The sequence below is a fragment of the Pantherophis guttatus genome, chromosome 2 (assembly GCF_059756535.1).
Source record: "Pantherophis guttatus breed Tessera chromosome 2, ASM5975653v1, whole genome shotgun sequence".
NCBI lineage: Eukaryota > Metazoa > Chordata > Lepidosauria > Squamata > Colubridae > Pantherophis > Pantherophis guttatus.
In genome coordinates, this window is record NC_142064.1 from 91,908,969 (window position 1) to 91,928,112 (window position 19,144).

The window sequence follows — 19,144 nt, forward strand, 5'->3', positions numbered from 1 at the left end:
GAGCCAGGCTCTAGCTGTGCGGGGAAGGTCAGCTGATCCACAAGGGAATGATGCCTGACAGTAATGTGATCCAATCCTTCTAATGAATGAGCAGAAGGGGGCCAACCTTGCTCTGCCTAGTACAGCTGCTACGGGGGCTGAGTTCGGGGAGTGGGGGCTCGAGACCACGTTGTGACTCACATGGCTTTGAAATTAAAACAGGCAATAAGTTATGTCCAGGAGTTCCTATGGGCTCCTCTGTGTCTGGGTGTTTCTCTTCAGCCAGCCGATCAGCTATTGACCTTGGCAGCATTCAGTAAGTCTAAAACCAGACTGCATGGCTTCAGTGTATTTGCTGTGACATTAGAAAAGCAGTATTCTCCCGCTGGATTGGTGGAGAGGGACAAGTTGGATGGGGCCTTGCCTGTTTTTGAAATCAGCATGTGAGCTTTCTGTACTCATTGGCTGCGTTTTCGGTGAAAGGACGGCTATTTTTGAAAAGAAGAACTTCCCTAAACATAGTTCAGTTCTTATTGCGTTCTCGCTTCCAAATATGCAGCATCAACATCCAACAAAAGCATTGGGTGGAGTTAGAGAATTGAAAACCTGCTATTTCTGGAAGGTTTCTACTCTGTTTGCAATGAGGATCATTAGAGAGACCTTGAAAAGGAAGAGCGGAGCTCTGGATTTTGACTGCAGAATTCTGGGAGTTGTAAGCAAGCTGGATGGGTATATTTTACAGCTCAGCAAATCGGACTGTAGAATAAAATGACCACTTTGGGGTGTTTTTAGAGATTAAAAACATAGTGAAGGGATGATATCTATGGCATGGGAACCATACTTAAACCAAACGCAAAATATTTACTAGTTTGTCTGGTGGTTAAGGCACCAGGCTAGAAAGCAAGAGACTGTGAGTTCAAGTCCTGCCTTAGCCATGAAAGCCAGCTGGGTAACCTTGGGCCATTCTCTCTCTTTTAGCTCAACCCACCTCTCAGGGTGGTTGTTGCAGGAAAAATAGGAGGAGGAAGGTGTGTTGGATATTTATATGTTCGATACATATTTATTTATATGCCACCTTTATTATTTTTACAGGGTGCTGTCTTTGGCACCCTGCAAAAATAATAAAGGTGGGAAGAATGAATGAATGAATGAATGAATGAACGAATGAATAAAAATAAATAAACAAACAAACAAACAAACAAACAAACAAACAAACAAGCAAGCAAGCGACTAAGGCTAAAAAAATCCAAATGATACACCCAACTCTGTCAGTCTCATTAGAATAATCTTAGTGTGACTATAACAGCATGCCTTTTCAGTTAATTTGGTTAATTTCTGGAATTCATTTTAGAATCAGAGATTGAAAAAAGCCTCAGAGAACCCTGGGGCTTAATTTCCTACTGATGTAGGAAATCTCCATTTGCAGCATCCCTGATAGATGGCAACATATAACCTTTGATGAAAAGCACATAACGTCCATTGTCTTCTCACATCTTTTCTTTTGTGGAATAGTTCAGATAATCTGATGAAACCAATGAATACAGATACTAAACTTGATCTTGGCCAGGATTTGGAGTGAGGTCACAAAATCAGAAAGTTTACATTATTTGAACCTCTGATATTCTCTTTCAAATCCATCCTACAGGATGAATGTAGATGTACATAATTGGGTATTTGTAGGTATTTGACTTTAGGATTGTTTATATTTATTTATTTGTTAGGAGCCTGAGTGGCGTAGGAGGCTAATGCCTCCTACTAAGGCAGCATTTAACATCCAGCTGCATGCAATTACTATAAGTTCAATTCTCACCAGGCTCAAGGTTGACTCAGCCTTCCATCCTTTCTAAGGTGGGTAAATTGAGGACCCAGTTTGTGGGGGCAATAAGCTGACTTTGTATAAATATACAAAAGTATGAAGGCTATTGCTTAACGCATTGTAAGCCGCCCTGAGTCTCCGGAGAAGGGCGGCATATAAATCAATTTTTTTAAAAAAAAGATTGATATCTCAGCTTCCCTCCAGAATCATATGGTGGATATGCTTGCTTAAGTAATGCTGTACGCCATCTGGAGTCACTGTGTGAGTTGGGTGGCTAGAATGCCATGGGATTGATGGTATTCGGTACAGATGGAGAGTTTAAGAGATCGGCAAATCAGGGAAGTAAACCCCAAACTGAGTCTGAATGAAAGTTGGTAAACTTATTAGCTGGTTCTTCTTTTCCAGTCTGGTTCAGATGCAATGGAAAAATACTGTGTGCATACACAGTTAAATAAATACACTGAGGCAATTGTTTTCCACTAAAACAAGATAGGAAAGCATGCAGAGCATAGATGCTGGAAATATCTCCAACTTTGTACTAGTAGTTGTATGTATACGTGTTGGGGAAAAATTGATGGCTACCCATGTTTTGCTGTGGATAATGTGAGTAGGTGGGCAGAGGGGAAGGACTTCGAACGAGAAGTCAAAAACATTCCAAAACATTACCCAATGGGCACTCCCATAGGGATACACTGTAGGAATAATTTTCTACACATCCTTCAGTGTGATATAGCCCATTTTTTAACCTGATCTTTCTTTTGCTGGCTCCTCCCTCTTCACTGAATTTGGCTGTATTACCTTCAGATTTTAGGGAGTTATTTTCTTGATGGACAGGTGTCCTGGACTCTCTTTACATAATTCCTTTCCCCAACATTCCTTTGGATAAGAAACGATAAAGAGCAATCAATGTTGACATTGTGCAGCACATAGAACCAATTGCAGCATGAGCAGGAATATCTATAGTCCTCTTTGCTAGAGCTGTAAAAACCCATTAAAAGTTGCTTTGGAAGTTTGGAACAAATGAAGAATGCACATGAAGATCTTCTTTTTTGAATTGCTAATGTAGGAAAGTCTTTTTACAGGTTTCAGAAGTTTCCCCTCCTAAATAGGGAAAGACTATCAGATCCATCTTCTGGTAACCAGAAAGATACTTTCTGTTAAGTCCAGCTACCATTCTTGGTCACTGCTGGCTGGGGGATTCTGGGAGTTGAAGTCCACCCATCTTCAAGCTACCAAGGTTGAGAAACACTGCTGTAGATAGAGCTGACTTCCTGTATATATATATATTTCCAGAGAAAGTATATATATATTTCCAGGGAAAGTCAGTGTAATAGTTTATTAAATCTATGTGATCTAGTGTAGCCAAAGTCAGTGTCTGAGGAGGTAAACTCATCAATTTTGTAATGTTTTATAGTAGTAGGCAGCTGCGCCTTGAAACCACCCTACAAATGTCTATTAATAGCAATCCTGTCATTAAGCCAATTCACAGAGTGCCATGAAGCTAGAAGGGGACAGCAGCTTTGTTGGCTGTGAGACTAAGGCAATACATTCAACCTGTCAATTGTGGACTCATCTCCCCTGATATCCTGCTGGTAGAAGAAAAACTAAAGTATCTGACTTTCACCCTCAAATATATCTTTGAGGTATCTCCTCAGAGCCTTCTACATATCTAGTTGCAGAAAACAACACAATAGCGTTTGTACAGTCTTATTGCTTCTAGCAAGACCCTGGCCATAGTTATAGAGAGCTGAATAGTTCAGGTTCCCTGTTGCCTTTGTTACAAATTTCTGACATTTGCACCACCATTCGAAGGAGTGCCAAGACAAACAGAACAATCTTGGTGGTGAGCAGCTGCCTTGGGGGCTGAAAGGCCTCAACAAGTGAACCTGGTAGATCCAGTTTGAAGTTTTGCTCTATCTCATTTCCAAGTCTATTGGTGTAATTATTATGGGTCTGAGTAAAACTGTTGAACCCTGAATCTTGAACTAGAGATTCCAGACATTTTGGAAGGGCCCATGGGTTTTCTTTCATCACCGCTAGGCTAGCAAACTGTGACCTCCTGGCCTAGAGTTAGACTTTAACCAAATCTTAACTATTCTCTCTCAAGTTCTTCTCTTGGGGCTGCTCCTTGTGATGTAACTCCACATCCAGCACCCTCCAACTCTTCCAATGTCATGAGGGTTAATTTTAATTGCTATTGATCTTATAGCAGTTTATTAAGTTTATTGTTTTCTTTGGAATTTTATGATAGTGCCTTTTAACAATAATTGGGAGTGGGAAATCTATCACTAAGCAACATAGTCATCACATGACTGTGCTGACTTATGATAGCAGTTCCAGTGTAGTTGTTAAGTGTGATACCATTTGATTGCCGTTTGCAATCTCCAGCTTCCCCATCTACTTTGCTTGTTGGAAACTGGCAGTGAAGGTTGCAAATGGTCATCTCATGACGGTATGATGCTGTGATGTAATTGTAGGTTGGTTGCTAAGCACCCAAATAGCGATCATGTAACCATGGGAATGCTGTGACAACTGCAGCTTCAAGGACCAGCTGTAAGTCTTCTCCTTCACTGCCTTGTAGCTTTGAACAGTCACTGGACGAATGGTCATTAACCAAGCACTACCTGTAAAGTAAACTACTGAGAACTAATCCTTGGTTATAAAAATATAATAATAAATTATAAGGTTAATAATACAGCCTGTTGATAAAGAGGGATCCTGTGGGTGTAACTCCCATTGTGGCCTTGAGAAATTGTGTGTTGGACCTCCCAGTTTCCATCCTGGCTTTGCATGCTGAAATTCATGTGGTATCTCAGACAGTGTGGTGAGAAGAGCTTGGATGGAGCTCAGGTCTTGAGGTCCATCAGTCTGTTTACCTTCTGCTTTCTTGCCTATCTGTTCTGCCAGTGACTTCTCCACAGTCAGCCTCAGCTTTCTGTTTTGCCAGGCAGACTTTCCTTCCCAGTGTTAGCTCTCCCTGAGGTATGGAAGGGGTCTTCTGTCAAATCTGCTAGACAATATACAGGTAGTCCTCAACTTAAAACAGTTCATTTAGTGACCCCTAGAAGTTACAATGGCACTGAAAAAGTGACTTATGACTGTTTTTCACACTTACGACGATTGCAGCAAAGCCATGGTCACACAATCAAAATTCAGACATTTGGCAACCGACTCATATTTATGACAGTTGCAGTATCCCAGAATCATGTGATCAGATTTTTGAGACCTCTTGACAAGCAAAGTCAACGGGGAAACCAGATTCACTTAACAACTGCGTTACTAGCTTAACAACTGCAGTAATTCACTTAACAACTGTGGCAAGGAAGGTCATAAAATGGACTCACTTAACAAACGCAACTCACTTAACCAAGATAAATGTTGGGGTCTATTATGGTCATAAGTCAAGGACTACCTGTATTGTATTGTCTGATTCCTAGTTTGTAAAGGTGCATCAGATTTTCAGAGTGGTGTTCAGCCAAGCTGCTTTGTAGGCAAGCTTGAAGCTGGTGCTTGAAGCTGGTACTTCCACCATGTTCCATTACCTCTGGAGACCTGTGGCTTTTCCCACAGTACAATTTCTACCATTTCTTGTATTGTTCCCCTGTCTTGGCCACAAGGCCTTCTTGGCTACATTCTGCTGGTGGTGCACCTTTGGCCTACCAGCAGTCACTTTTAGACAATGGAGGAAGTGCTGGGTTCTGCTGTTTTTGACTCTCTAAAGATGGAGTTAATGGAAAGTCAATGTGGTTTTGTTTTTTTTTGAATGGCAGAGTTTAAGGCTGAAGGAAGTAGATTTTTTCCATAGTACTGGAAGAAGCCTGAAGTTCTTGCTTCGTGTTAGAAGTGGAGTTATCTCCTTTCCTGTTTCTTCTATCTCTATTGATGAAGAGCAGATAAATTAAATATATTCAGTTCAGGGGTGGGGTACAAAAATTTTAGCAAGGGGTTCTGTGCCCGGTTGCTGGGTGGGCATGGCCATGGTGGGTGTGGCCTAGTCTGCCTCCTGCACCTCGGCAGGTGGGATGTTTTTGACCTCCCTGTGCACCAGAGGTTTTTTTGAGCCTCCGGGAGGGCAAAAACGGCCTCCCCAGGCTCCGGAGGCCCTCTGGAGGCTGGAAACAGGTCTGTTTCTGGCCTTCCTGAACTTCCGGTAGGCCTGGTTTTTGCGTCTCCCCCCCCCCAGCCTCTGCGCACCCTACACTTACTTGCATCCAAAACTGTCTGCGTGGGGAATCCTGTGAGGGGTGGGGTGGGGTGGGTGGGTGGATGGGTGAGGCCAGGCAGGAGTGGGATTTGGGGGTTCTCCAAACTGCACAGAATCTTAGCTAGAGGTTCTCCCGAACCCCTGCAAACCCCCACCCCTGATTCAGTTAATACCAAGTCTTTGCTGCAATTTCTGGAGATTTTACATGGGAAATTAAACATTTTCATTTAAATTGAAATATGCGAGGATATTTAGACTGAAATAGATCTTGAATTATTAGCACATGTATTTAATTGTATTTCAAAGAGTTCTTGTGAGGATAATACTGGTGGAGGAAATTTATGTCTAGACCTTTGGATTTATTTGAGAGAGGGTGCAATAAAATAAGTAAATGAGAGCTTCAAGTTAGACATTGAAGGAATAGAGAGAATGAATGCCATGTTGGTGTTTAAGAAGTCTGTTTAAGTCAAAAGACTTATCAAAACTGGAATTGTTTAAAAACAGGAGAAAATTGAAAATCAACTGTTCATTTTTTTTGCAGCTGGTAAAATTAGCAAAAGCACCCAATTAGTTACAAAACTGTGAGATTCCAGTATGGCTAAACTCCACAGCTTTGTTCAATTTAGTGCAGTGTTTTTCAAACTTGGCAACTTTAAAATGTGTGAACTTTAATTCCCAGAAGTCCCCAGCCAGCTGGTCTAGAGTTTTTCAACTTTTACAGTGTAGCTCGTTCTTGCAGCAATGCAATATTCTAACTGTAACTTTAATAGCATTTTCCCTAATCTATTAATCCTACAACTTTCACAGCCATACATTGCAACTGGGAATCAACTAGCTTTGATTATACGCACTTGCGTGAGTTTAAATGGACTCCAGAGGATGGTAGAGGACAGGAAGGCCTGGAGGAATGTTGTCCATGGGGTCGTGATGGGTCGGACATGACTTTGCAACTAACAACAAAATTAATCCTACATGCTGGTCTGTCTATCATACTTCCTCCTCCCCCACTCCCAACCCGGGTCTATGACAGTTCACTGTGGCCCACGGCCAACTTGCTGAAGCCAACTTGCCATGGGACAATTTGCCATCGTCAGCTCGCTGTGGGACAACTTGCTGCAGGGCAATCAAATAAATGGTGGAATAGAATCATTAAAGAAAGGATGCAAAAGGAGGGACAAAATAAAATCTGAATGACAAAAAGTAAAACATTTTAAAATTTATTTTAAATAATTACATTGAGTTGATAAATTGTCCTTCAGCGAGTTGGCCGTGGCGAGTTGTCCCACGGCAAGTTGGCTTCGGCAAGCTGGCTGTGGCGAGTTAGCTGTGGTGGGTTAGCTGTGGCTAGTTGGCCTCAGCAAATTGCCATAGACCTGAGTTGGGAGAGGGTCTATGGCCATGGCAAGTTGGCCATGGAGAGTTGGCTGTGGTGAGGTGACCACAGCGAGTTGGCTGTGGCAAGTTGTCCCATTCTGTCCCAACCCTTTATTTCTTCTTGATCCACTTGGATTTTTCTAGCTCTTTGCCCTAAAAAAAAAAAAAAAAAGGCAAGAACAAACAATTGCATTTAAATAGAGGGATCTCCCCTCCCTTAGCAGAAACTGTGACCACTAGCACAATATTACATGTTAAATTAGGTTGATAGTTAAGTCTGGATTAAAAGGGAAGGACTATTTTGCTGCAGCAAGTGAGTTCTTTGAAACAATAGTTTGCAAAAGTATGAACTACATTATATTCCCTATTCCTCATAGAAGCTATTTTGGGTGAACATGGGTTGGGAGCCGCTCCTTTCTCTTCTAGATGACAGAAAGTCAGGCAAATACTGTAGTGTTCTTTTGGGCTGTCTGCAAATGGTTAAAGAATGTCTGTGGAGAAGAGTGACTTCATTGTATATTGTACTTTTTGGAGGCAGGTCTGTTGGAAAGTTGTAGGGAACTGCCCTGCCCACAAGCACAGGAAGAAACACTTAAAGTTGTTTCAAGTTAGGATTTCTACCCTACAGTCCACCCGCCGTCTATAAACCTTGAAACCCTTATCTAGTGTTTGTGTGTCTTTCTGAAGCAACGAACAGCCTGACAAGCTATCGGTGGAAAGAAAAGAATGGCTGAAGTGATAGAAAATGCTGCCATTACGAGCTTAGTTATGGGCTGACCGCTTCCAAAGTCAGGTAATCTAATACTTCTTGTCTTCTTACTGATCTCTTCCCCCCTCTTATTATGATTTGTGAGAAAGATCTCAGAGTGGCCCCAGTGCTAACCAACGTGATCGAGTTTGGAGAATCAAGATAGAATCGGAAGTTAAGTTGTTTATGTAACAGGTGGTTGCATGCTAGCAGTGCATTGTGATAAAAATAATCACACGCTTGCCTGCATCTATCAAAGACTGCAGTTCTAAATACATTTAGGACCTTAGTGGTGACAGCATAACTCATTTGGGTGTAAGAGCAATCTGCAAAGTATATAGGATTCTTCCCCAAGTCTATTTTTTCTATTGCCATCTCTTTGTTAAGTTCTTTATCACTGATCTTGTGGTCCCATGATTCTTTTCAATAAAAAAATTCACTTGGACCATAGATTTTGTGAATTTTGAGACAGTTTTGCAGAATTCCTGTAACTTGATTACAATCCCCGTTAAGCCTGTTTCCCGACTCATAAGATTGTAAAGACTTTTATTTCCCTTGCAATTGTACATTAAATAAGATCATAGCTCTTTCTTCTTCCATGTCTGATACAGTGTTTCTTCCGTGTATGTATGTATGTATGTATGTATGTATGTATGTATGTATATATATATGTAAGTATGTATGTATTTATTAAATTTCTATGCCACCCATCTCTCCTACAAGGCGACTCTGGGTAGCATTATACCTTATATAATGTATAATTTTGAAGTTCTTTTACGTACAGGCATAATTCCACTCCATGACCGATAATGAGGGCATTGTTCAGAGAAATAAGTATTAGGTTTGTGTGTGTTTGATTTTTTTTCTTGAACAAATTTGAGATACCAATCAACTGTCTTTAGTTTTTAACGAAACTAAATTATTATTGCTGCTGCTGCTACTATTACTACTAAGGATTCTTTGCTAACTTTCCATGACTCACTCATGGAGATAGAATGGCTAAGCAGCGCTGTTTCTGGAATTGTTTGTAGGTGCTGTTGAGCCATTTGTATTAGATGACTGAGCTTTTACAAACAACAACTTTTGAAAACTTCAGGTATTCTTAAATTCAGGACTTGTGTAGGATTTCAGACTTTCTTAAATTCAGAAATAATTTAAACTGGAAAAATGCAATCAAATACAGGTAGCCCTTGACTAGTTATAATCATTCCTTTAATGACTGTTTGAACTTACAGTGACACTGAAAAAAGTGAATTATGATCAATTTTCACACGTGTGACAGTTGCAGCAGCCCTATGGTCATGTGATTGGATGATTGGCAACTGACATGTATTTATGACTGTTGCAGTGTCCTGAGGTCATATGTCCACCTTGTGTGATCTTCTGACAAGCAAAGTCAATGTGGAAGCTGGATTTGCTTAATGACCACAAGATTCACTTAATAACTGCAGTGGTTTGCTTAACTGTGTAAAATAAGTCATAAAATGGGGCAAAATGTATTTAACAACTGCCTTGCTTAGCAACGGAAATTTTGGGCTCAATTGTGGAAAAAAATTTCCCACTTAATAGTTCTATCCTTGAAACCTATCATATAACTATTTTGGAAGATCTGGCTTAATTATTTTGGAGTTGAGTTAATATTTTCAGATATAGCTATACATTATATTATTGCTTGGAAAAAAAACCAGACAGATAAATTATTTCAGGTGTGACAAACCTTTTGCAGTCAGTTCAGCTTTTTAAAATAAATTTATTCATGGAACAATTACATTAACGCTGGAAGAATTTTTAAAAATATTTCCCCAATATTTTTAATTGCTATGATTGTAGAAAACTTCTGCTTAGATTAAAAAGGTAAGAAATTATTGGTATGAAAACTTCAATGGACAGACTTTATAGCCTGTACTAATTTTACGTTTCTTATACAGTACATTAAAATCTTCCTCTAAAATATAGGGGTTGGTCTGAAAAATTAGGAAAGGGGAATTTAAGCAGAATGCTTACTAACTGCACGTGCTTATTTTTTCTTACTATTAAGAATCTCTTCCTTAGAAAGCTAACAGAAGATTACTGATCTAATGATTACACATTCAGCAATATTTTGAGAAAACTAACTGCCTTGTCAATCTTGAAACTTTTGTACTTATTTGGACATTAGGAAAAGATAAATTCTTCTTGCCACTTGACATGCTGTTGGTAAGGGCTTATCATATACGCAATGACCTCAGAAACTGATTGGTCTGTAATTTGTTAATCTCTTACTATTTATTCATTGAAAAGAATTATATTTCATAGTAGAAATTCTTCGTAGAATTCTGGGAGATTTACAGCAGTAAAACACATGGAAATCTAAAACAACAGAATTGTAAAGAATTAATATTGCAGCAATAAAAAAATATTCAATATGTTGTAATAAGTGTTTGGTTAAATAAGATAAGCTTGTAGTTTGAGGCCTTCTTGAAGAACAAGATTCTGACCAGCTTCCAAAATACTGTTATCAAAGACGAGAGTTGAATTCGTTTTAGAAGGAATGTTCCAAAACTTAAGACCCTCTTTCTTATCCAAACCTAACAACTTTCAAGAAACTGTTGGATAAAAGAGGAAAGTTGAGTTCTGGCCTCCTTTTCTTTCCATAGATTTCTGATAGACTCTGGAAATACAAACAGTTTCTTGGCTGCTAAAAGGACAATACAGCAGTGATGAAATCCAAATTTTTTTACTACTGGTTCTGTGGGCGTGGCTTGGTGGGCATGGTGTGGCTTCGTGGGTATGGCTTGGTGGGCGTGGCAGGGGAAGGATACTGCAAAATCTCCATTCCCACCCCACTCCAGGGGAAGATTACTGCAAAATCCCCATTCCCTCCCCATTCCCGGAGGAAGGATATTGCAAAATCTCCATTCCTACCCCACTCTGGGGCCAGCCAGAGTTGGTATTTGCCAGTTCTCCAAACTACCCAAAATTTCTGCTACCGGTTCTCCGAACTGCTCAAAATTTCCGCTACCGGTTCTCCAGAACCTGTCAGAACCTGCTGGATTTCACCCCTGCAATACAGATTTTTGTTTCACAAAAATATTGGTAGTTAGGCTCTTGGAAAATTGTGGTATGTATTTATTTTGATTTTGTCCCACCTTTATTATTTTGTAAGTACCTCATAAATTCGTGTCAGTTGTGTAAGACAAGTGTTAAGAACTCCAGTGTATTTGTTGAAATAACATTAACTCTTTATTTGAACCTGGCAGTGCTTCCACCTGGTTCCCTTCCAGTTTTGTAATTTAAGTTGCCAGCTTTAGAGCAGGCATTCTCTGGACACTGATCAATCTAAACTATTCCAGAAGCTGCTTTGTGGCTGACTGAGGAATTCTGGGAGTTGAAGTCCACAAGTCTTGCAGTTGCCAAGGCTGGACATGCCTGCCTTAAATAAATGAAAATAAGCAAGATTTGACAACAGTGTGATATTAGGGTGTGCAGTTTAGGATTATTGGATATCTTTAAGTCAAATGTCAACATTCTGCTTCAAAACAATTCAGGTCAGCTCAGATTCTCTGATGAGAATTGGTTATTTCTTTATAACTTACTAGTTAGAAGGGAGAGAAAAGGATACCAGGAAGAATGGTGAAAGAGGATATTAGAGAGAAAGAGAGCCCGGCCCATTTTTGCTTTTAGTTTTACTCCCAGACTGCTTCAGTCATATCCAGCACACTGTCAAATTATTCCCTCTTGAGGAATGCAGCTCTTTCCAAAAAACGTGGATTTAGTACAAAGTGCAGCGTAACTGTTTCAAATGCACCGTCCTTGTACCTTTAACTACCTAAAATGAGAGCACCGCAGTCATATGAAAAAGTAAGTATACCCCAGTGATAATTTGGATTTTTTACATTTCAACATACTGTACATACATTTTTGATCTTCATTTCAACTATATGAATAGCAAATATCTTGCACCATTTATATTTTGTAGTCCATTGTGGAATTTAAGTAAATGCAAATTTAGCATATGGAAAAAGTAAATGCACCCTTACATTTATCACTCTCTCAAATACCTAAAATTAGAATCAAGTGCAAATAATAGAGAGGATTTCTAATGAATTTATCTTATTTAAACTGGGAACATGTAGTTTGATTTGGTCTTTATTGTTGAAGTATGTGATATCACCATGCCTATATCAAAGGAATTCTCCGAGGCCTTCAGAAAGAAGGTTATAGATACCTGAGTCTAGGAAAGGATTGCCAAACCATTGGAGATAATCCTTACATTGTCTAAAAGATCATCTACAAGTGGAAAGGATTTCAAACATCTGCCAGTTAGCCAAGGTCAGGCTGTCCCAGCCAGTTCAGCCCCAGAGCAGATCATAAGATATTGAAAAAAAAATCTCCAAGAACCCCAGAATTTCATCACATGACCTCTCGATAATTCTTACCACTATGTCAAGTTGAATGAGTCTACTATGAGAAATAAGTTGCATAAATTAGATTTACATAGGAAACGTGCTAGGGGGAAACCTTTCCTGTCCACAAAGAATCAGAATCATAGTGTTAAAAAGGACCTTGGAGGTCTTATAGTTCAGCCCTTTGACTCTGACCAGTGTGGGATTCAGGCAACACTAATGCTTGCTCATGACTATCCAGCAAAGACCTATGTGCTCTGGACACATAAGGCAAAGATATTGAACTTCAGTATCAGAAGACATGCTTGTTGAAAACTAAAGGTAGAATTTCGCCCAAAGAACCTGAGATCAACTCTAAACCATGGAGGTGGACATCTTATGGTTTGACACTGCTTTACTCATCAGGGCAGCTCGCCATCACAGAAAGAAACCAATATGAATTCTCCATTCTACCAGAGGATTCTTATGGATAAGTGAGACCATATGTCAGAACAGTGAAGCTCAACTGAAATTGGATCTTGCAACATGACAATGACTCTAAGCATTTTAGTAAATGCTCCAAGGAATGGCTGAAAAAAAAAAAAATAGAAGTATAGGGCTCTGGAATGGTCACATAAAATTCTGGATCTAGATCCCATTGAAAGGCTGCCAGGAGATTTGAAACAGCCCCTCAAATTTTTTCACACAGCTGAAAAAATTCTGCATGGGTTGTGGGAAAAAATTCTCCCCAGTGGATATTAGAGACTGGTGGCCTGTTATAAGAAAAGCCTGCTTGAAGTTGCTTCTGCCAAAGGGGACAATGCGAAGTACAGGTAGTCCTCGACTTACAACAGTTCATTTTTAGTGACTATTTGAAGTTAAAATGGCACTAAAAAAGTGATAGAATAGAATAGAGTAGAGTAGAGTAGAGTAGCGTAGCGTAGCGTAGCGTAGAATAGAATAGAATAGAATAGAATAGAATAGAATAGAATAGAATAGAATAACAAAGTTGGAAGGGTCCTTGGAAGTCTTCTAGTCCAACCTCCTGCTCAGGCAGGAAACCCTATCATTTCAGACAAATGGTTATTCAATGTCTTCTTAAAAACTTCCAATGTTGGAACATGTACAACTGTTGGAGGCAAGTCGTTCCACCGATTAACTGTCAGGAAATTTCTCCTTAGTTCTAAATTGCTTCACTCCTTGATTAGTTTCCACCCATTGCTTCTTGTCCTGTCCTCAGGTGCTTTGGAGAATAGCTTGACTCCCTCTTCTTTGTGGCAGCTCTTAGATATTGGAACACTACTATCATGTCTCCCTTAGTCCTTCTTTTCATCAAACTAGACATACCCACTTCCAGCAACCATTCTCTTTTAGCCTCCAGTCCCCTAATCATCTTTGTTGCTCTTCTCTGCACTCTTTCTAGAGTCTCAACATCTTTTTTACATCGTGGCGACCAAAACTGGATGCAGTATTCCAAGTGTGGCCTTACCAAGGCATTATAAAGTGGTATTAACACTGTTTTATGACTGTTTTCACACTTAGGACCATGGCAATATCCCCATCATCACATGATCAAAATTAAGGTGTTCCAACACTGGAAGTTTTTAAGAAGAGATTGGACAGCCGTGGCATAGGGTTTCCTGCTTGAGCAGGGGGTTGGACTAGAAAACCTTCAAGGTCCGTAACAGCTCTCTTATTCTGTAATTCTGTAAAGAAATCTTAAAATATGGATTATCCTCAGAATTCAGTTAGTCATGTTTATCTTATCACAAATACTTACAAATACAATCACCTGTCTTTATGAAGTTCATTTGTACCGAAACTGGAGATAGTGTTAAATTTACTGATTGACAAAAAGTCTTAGGAATCCTTATACTAACATAAAGGAATCAGAAAAACACCTAAATTCACAAACCTATAGTTCTCAAGTTTATTATGACACCCAGGGAAATCAGTTCATAGAATAACCAGACTGAATATCATGTCACTGAAATATGATGAGAAGTAGAGGTTTCTTGTTTGTCGATATAACATATATTTTTCACATATAGCGGATTTTTCAAAAACTTCTGTCTTCCCTAACATGATCTGTGAACTTTTTCAGGATTTCTAATAGCACTAGCACGACGTCAAATTAAAAAGAAAAGGAAATTGTGGCAATTTGTATGTCATGATATATAACATGTCATAACTAACCAAGGAAATAACACACTATTAATAATTACTTGTGCTTTAGAGTTAATAAACATGTCACTCTAGGTTTGGCGAAACCATTATAAATCAGTACCCTCTCAAAAATATCCAAGAAATAATAGGCATTTTCAGCATCCAAAGAAAGAATATTTGACGGATTTAGCCTGTTTTGAGTTTAAACAATCACATTAATTACAAATTTAATATTACTAGAATGTTGATAAGTTCCAAGGAATGAAGTGTCAGAAAATAATCTAAATGGAAGTGAATTTGACATATGCAAAAAAGGAAGGATTAATGGAAAGTCAAATGTTCACTAGGCTGAATTCATGCAGATAATCCTGCAAAGTATTCCAAATATGGAGTATAATTTTGGTGAGGGGAAATTGTGATCTAAAAAGGACTTCAAATTTCTAATATATGTTCTACTGGTTGAGTAGCATTGAAGAAGGTTCAGGAATCTATAATTGGACTACCTAGACTCGAAAGTGTTGTTGTTTTTTTAAACAAGGACCATCTATAGCAGGAGTTTCCAACCTTGGAAACTTTAAGCCTGGTGGACTTCAACTCCCAGAATTCCCCAGCCAGCTTTGCTGGCTGCGGAATTCTGGGAGTTGAAGTCCGCCAGGTTTAAATTTGCCAAGGTTGGAGACCCCCTGATCTCTAGTGCCTTTTTCAAATGAGGCTACCTGAGACAGCTCGGTCCAAATATTTAGATTAGTTCTGGTTTCAGAAAAGACTTCTAATACCTAATATTGGTTACTACAAGTGACACTTTCTGTATCGATGTTTTACTTTTATGCCTAATTTAAATAACAGATTTTGATTATACAGTTTAATAATTTGCAAACATTTGTTAATAGGTGATAGTTGATAGTCCACTATTTGGTCAAGGTAGACTGAAATGAACATGAAATATAATAATAAATATAGTTTCTCTGTTTAATGAAACCTGTCCTTTGCTAATACTTGCTTTCAGATTCATTCCTTTTTCTTTTTTTCTTTTATTTATTTTTAATTTGATTTATATGCCGCCCTTCTCCGGAGACTCAGGGCGGCTTACAATGCGTTAAGCAATAGCCTTCATACTTTTGTATATTTATACAAAGTCAGCTTATTGCCCCCACAAACTGGGTCCTCATTTCACCTACCTTAGAAAGGATGGAAGGCTGAGTCAACCTTGAGCCTTGGAGAGATTCGAACCAGCAGTAATTGCAGGCAGCTGTGTTAATAACAGGGTGCTTAGACCACTGTACTATCAAGGCTCTTGTAAGTTATATGCCTCCTTCCTAGCATATTTTATTTGTTTTACATTGTTTTATGTATGTCTGGCAAATGTTTTGTTAAAGAAACATGACTGCTGGCTTCCCAAATCCTTTTCCCAATGACAGATAACATAATTTCCTTCCTTCCTTCCTTCCTTCCTTCCTTCCTTCCTTCCTTCCTTCCTTCCTTCCTTCCTTCCTTCCTTCCTTCCTTCCTTCCTTTCCCTCCCTGTGTTACAATTAGTTAGAATAGAATAGAATAGAATTTTATTGGCCAAGAGTGATTGGAGAAACAAGGAATTTGTCTTGGTGCATACGCTCTCAGTGTACATAAAAGAAAAGATACGTTCGTCAAGAATCATAAGGTACAACACTTAATGATAGCCATAGGGAACAAATAAGCAATCAAATCATATTAGAAAACAGTCAATATAAATCGTAAGGATTCACTTTCCCAAAAGGTAAATAAATCCAGAAGTTTTAGCTAAAATACTTATGGTCTAAAAATGCCACTCCCTGTAAAGAATGCAAGTCACTTATGATGTAATTCTTGCATCATGAGGTCATGATCTGGAATGTCTAGGGATATTTTTCTAAAGTCAAATGGATGTCCAAATGGCAGATGCATAGATTCCAGTCCTCCTTAACATATGAAGATGAAGGAGATCTTTTCCTTGGCTCACATTAAGACAGGAAACATCTATCTAGGATTCCTGTGAAGGATACCATAAAGGATTTTGCCAAGAGTGGTCTGCTTGCTGCTGGCAGTTACTGTTGCTGAATGAGCAGCTTGTTTTAGGGAGATGCAAAAACATGACGAACTTGGCATTGTATCAAGCTATAATGTGGGATTAAACAGGTATGTTAAATGTTGGGGTTGAGTAAAGACTGCAGTTGATATAATTGGACTGCTGATACCAAATGCTATCATCAATGTATTGGCATTTTTCAATGATATCAATGGTAAATACACCAAATTATTTTTGCAGATGACAGGACAAAGAAATTTGAAGCAAAGAAATGATATTATAAATAATTCTGTATGTGCTAGCCTCTTCCAACCTAATGTCCTTTTTAGTCTAGTTTTCATAATGTTCGGTGCTATGGGGCAAATTTGGGAACTGTAATGGAAATTCTTCTGAAACATGCCAGACACATAGTCCTTCATGGAGCTTGGTTCACAATTGTCTAGGGCCAATTGTGATGGAATCTCTGACACATACATCTCTAGTTTCTTTGAAATGAACCTAATTTAGTGCTCTGCTCCTAAATTCTGCTAAAGTTGAATTGGGGTGTGGGACTGTATTTTTTATTTGGAGTTTTTGGTGTTTTTGCAACCAGGCCAGTGGTGGTATTCAGTTGGTTCTATTCGGTTCGGGCGATCCAGTAGGAGCAACTATGGGATGCCCCGCCCACCCATGCGGATGTCACAACGTCCCATTTTTCCACGTTTTTGGGGCTCTGCGCATGCGTGGAAGGCCTTGGGCATGCACAGAGAAGGTGTGTGTGTGCGTAGTGAGCGTGCACGCATGCACACACATTTGCAAACCGGTAGGGAAGGTAAATGAATACCACTCCTGAACCAGGCACTAACTTAGATTTAACAATTCTACCATACCATTGCTCAGTTTTCCCCTTAGGTTAATCTTAAGGCTTATATGATGGAAATATAAGAACTAATTTGGGGGAAAAAATGGTTTACAGAAGTACGTTGTAAAGAGATTGGGTAGCCAAACGAAGACTAGGAATATATCCGTTATCCTTATGCAAGCTTTGTTCGACTGTTTTAGGTCAAAAGGTCTGGGCATCAAACGATCAACATTAACCTTTAATAGAATTCTTTTAAAAAGTATCAGACTAATTTGCACTATAGTCCGTGGCATTTCCTAACCAAATTAATAAAGCTTAAGAATTCACCAATATTTTTTTGAGTACTACATCTGTATATATTTGAGCCTTGATGCCTCTATTTGAAATATTCAATTTTTGTTAAATTTCTTCCTTAATTTTATTTGCAATATTTTCCTTAGGTTGTTTGCCTCTTTTTTTTTAAATCTTCCTCCTTTACCCACAGACTTTCATCTGCCTGCCTACTCACTGTCTTGCTTTTCTACTATTGGTATGTCCAATTAGTGGACATACCAATAGTATACTGGTATGTATACTGAATATACTGAAAACTGACATTTCCTCATTTTAGAGATAATGACTGGAGTGGATGGTACTACAATACAAATGGGAATATTTATGTTTGTCATCCCCAACACAGAGTTTGAATCACTTTTCTCTCTAGAAGAAAGACGCCACTTTTCATAAAGTTGGCGTCATAAACACATTATTAACCATTGTTATTGTTAATGCCGGTTTAGTACTCAGAATGGACTATTTGGCAATGATGCTTTTGTCAGGGTTCCAAGTAACACCCCCAACAAAAGAAGACTCCAAGGTTAGAAGTTCCTCAAAGTTCCATTTTATTAGAGATGTCATATTGGCACATGTGGGAAAACTAAATCTGAAAGCTTCCAGGTTTTCCCCACCCAAAAGAAAGTCCAAGTCCCTTCCCTTGCACCCACATGTCCATCACATCATCCAATCAATGCACCGTCCCAACTGGAGATGTCTCCCAGTCACGCCACTCCAGGTGCAGGCCAAATGTCCTTGACTTTCAGAGAAAGGATTGTTATTATGGCTAGATATCTCCACTATCCCATGCAATCCCCCTCCCAGTTTCCCACAGCACTAAATGTGGCAGCCCTGAAGATCCAAAGAAAAAGATGGCCTCCAGGGCTGACAGCTTTGTTGACTTGAAAACAGAGGTGAGCAGGATTTTTCTGACTGACCGCTGCTGGTTATAGAATTAGTGATGTCATAATATCACTGAAGTGGGTGGGACCAAATCACCCAGGTTTGCAAATATGAGAGATAACAGAGTTTATGCAGAGAGGCTTATGATAGTCCTTGGCTCCTTGAATCTTTCCAAATGAGAAAAAAATTCTCCAATTCTGGGGCTTGGGGGTTCTAAAGAGGCAAATGGGAGCCTTAAGCCATGACATATCTATTTTGTATTTTCTCCCCCATTTTCCGCATTTACCCAATAAAGGAATAGTCTGGGGCTGTGCCATGATGAATCAGCTTTCCTTACAGCCCTGAGACCATCAAGTTTGTTGCAGAAAAATGTATATGTTGGTATGCTGTTGACCA

The 19,144-nt window shown here is 39.2% G+C and overlaps 1 protein-coding gene across 4 annotated transcripts in view; it reads left to right on the plus strand.

Moving 5' to 3' along the window:
• The window catches only part of LOC117661630 (PH and SEC7 domain-containing protein 3), a 184,122-nt gene that overhangs the window by 50,034 nt on the left and 114,944 nt on the right, over window positions 1-19,144 (plus strand). For 2 of the 4 annotated variants that reach the window (XM_087886407.1, XM_034410674.3), the window contains exon 1: window positions 16,737-16,802. The exons of the other annotated variants lie outside the window; for them this stretch is intronic. Coding sequence is in view for 1 of the 2 variants with exons in the window: in XM_034410674.3 (XP_034266565.2) it covers window positions 16,747-16,802 (56 nt within the window). In the remaining variant the exon portion in view is untranslated. Of the gene's footprint in view, window positions 1-16,736; window positions 16,803-19,144 lie in introns of those variants that run through there. 4 annotated transcript variants of the gene reach the window in all.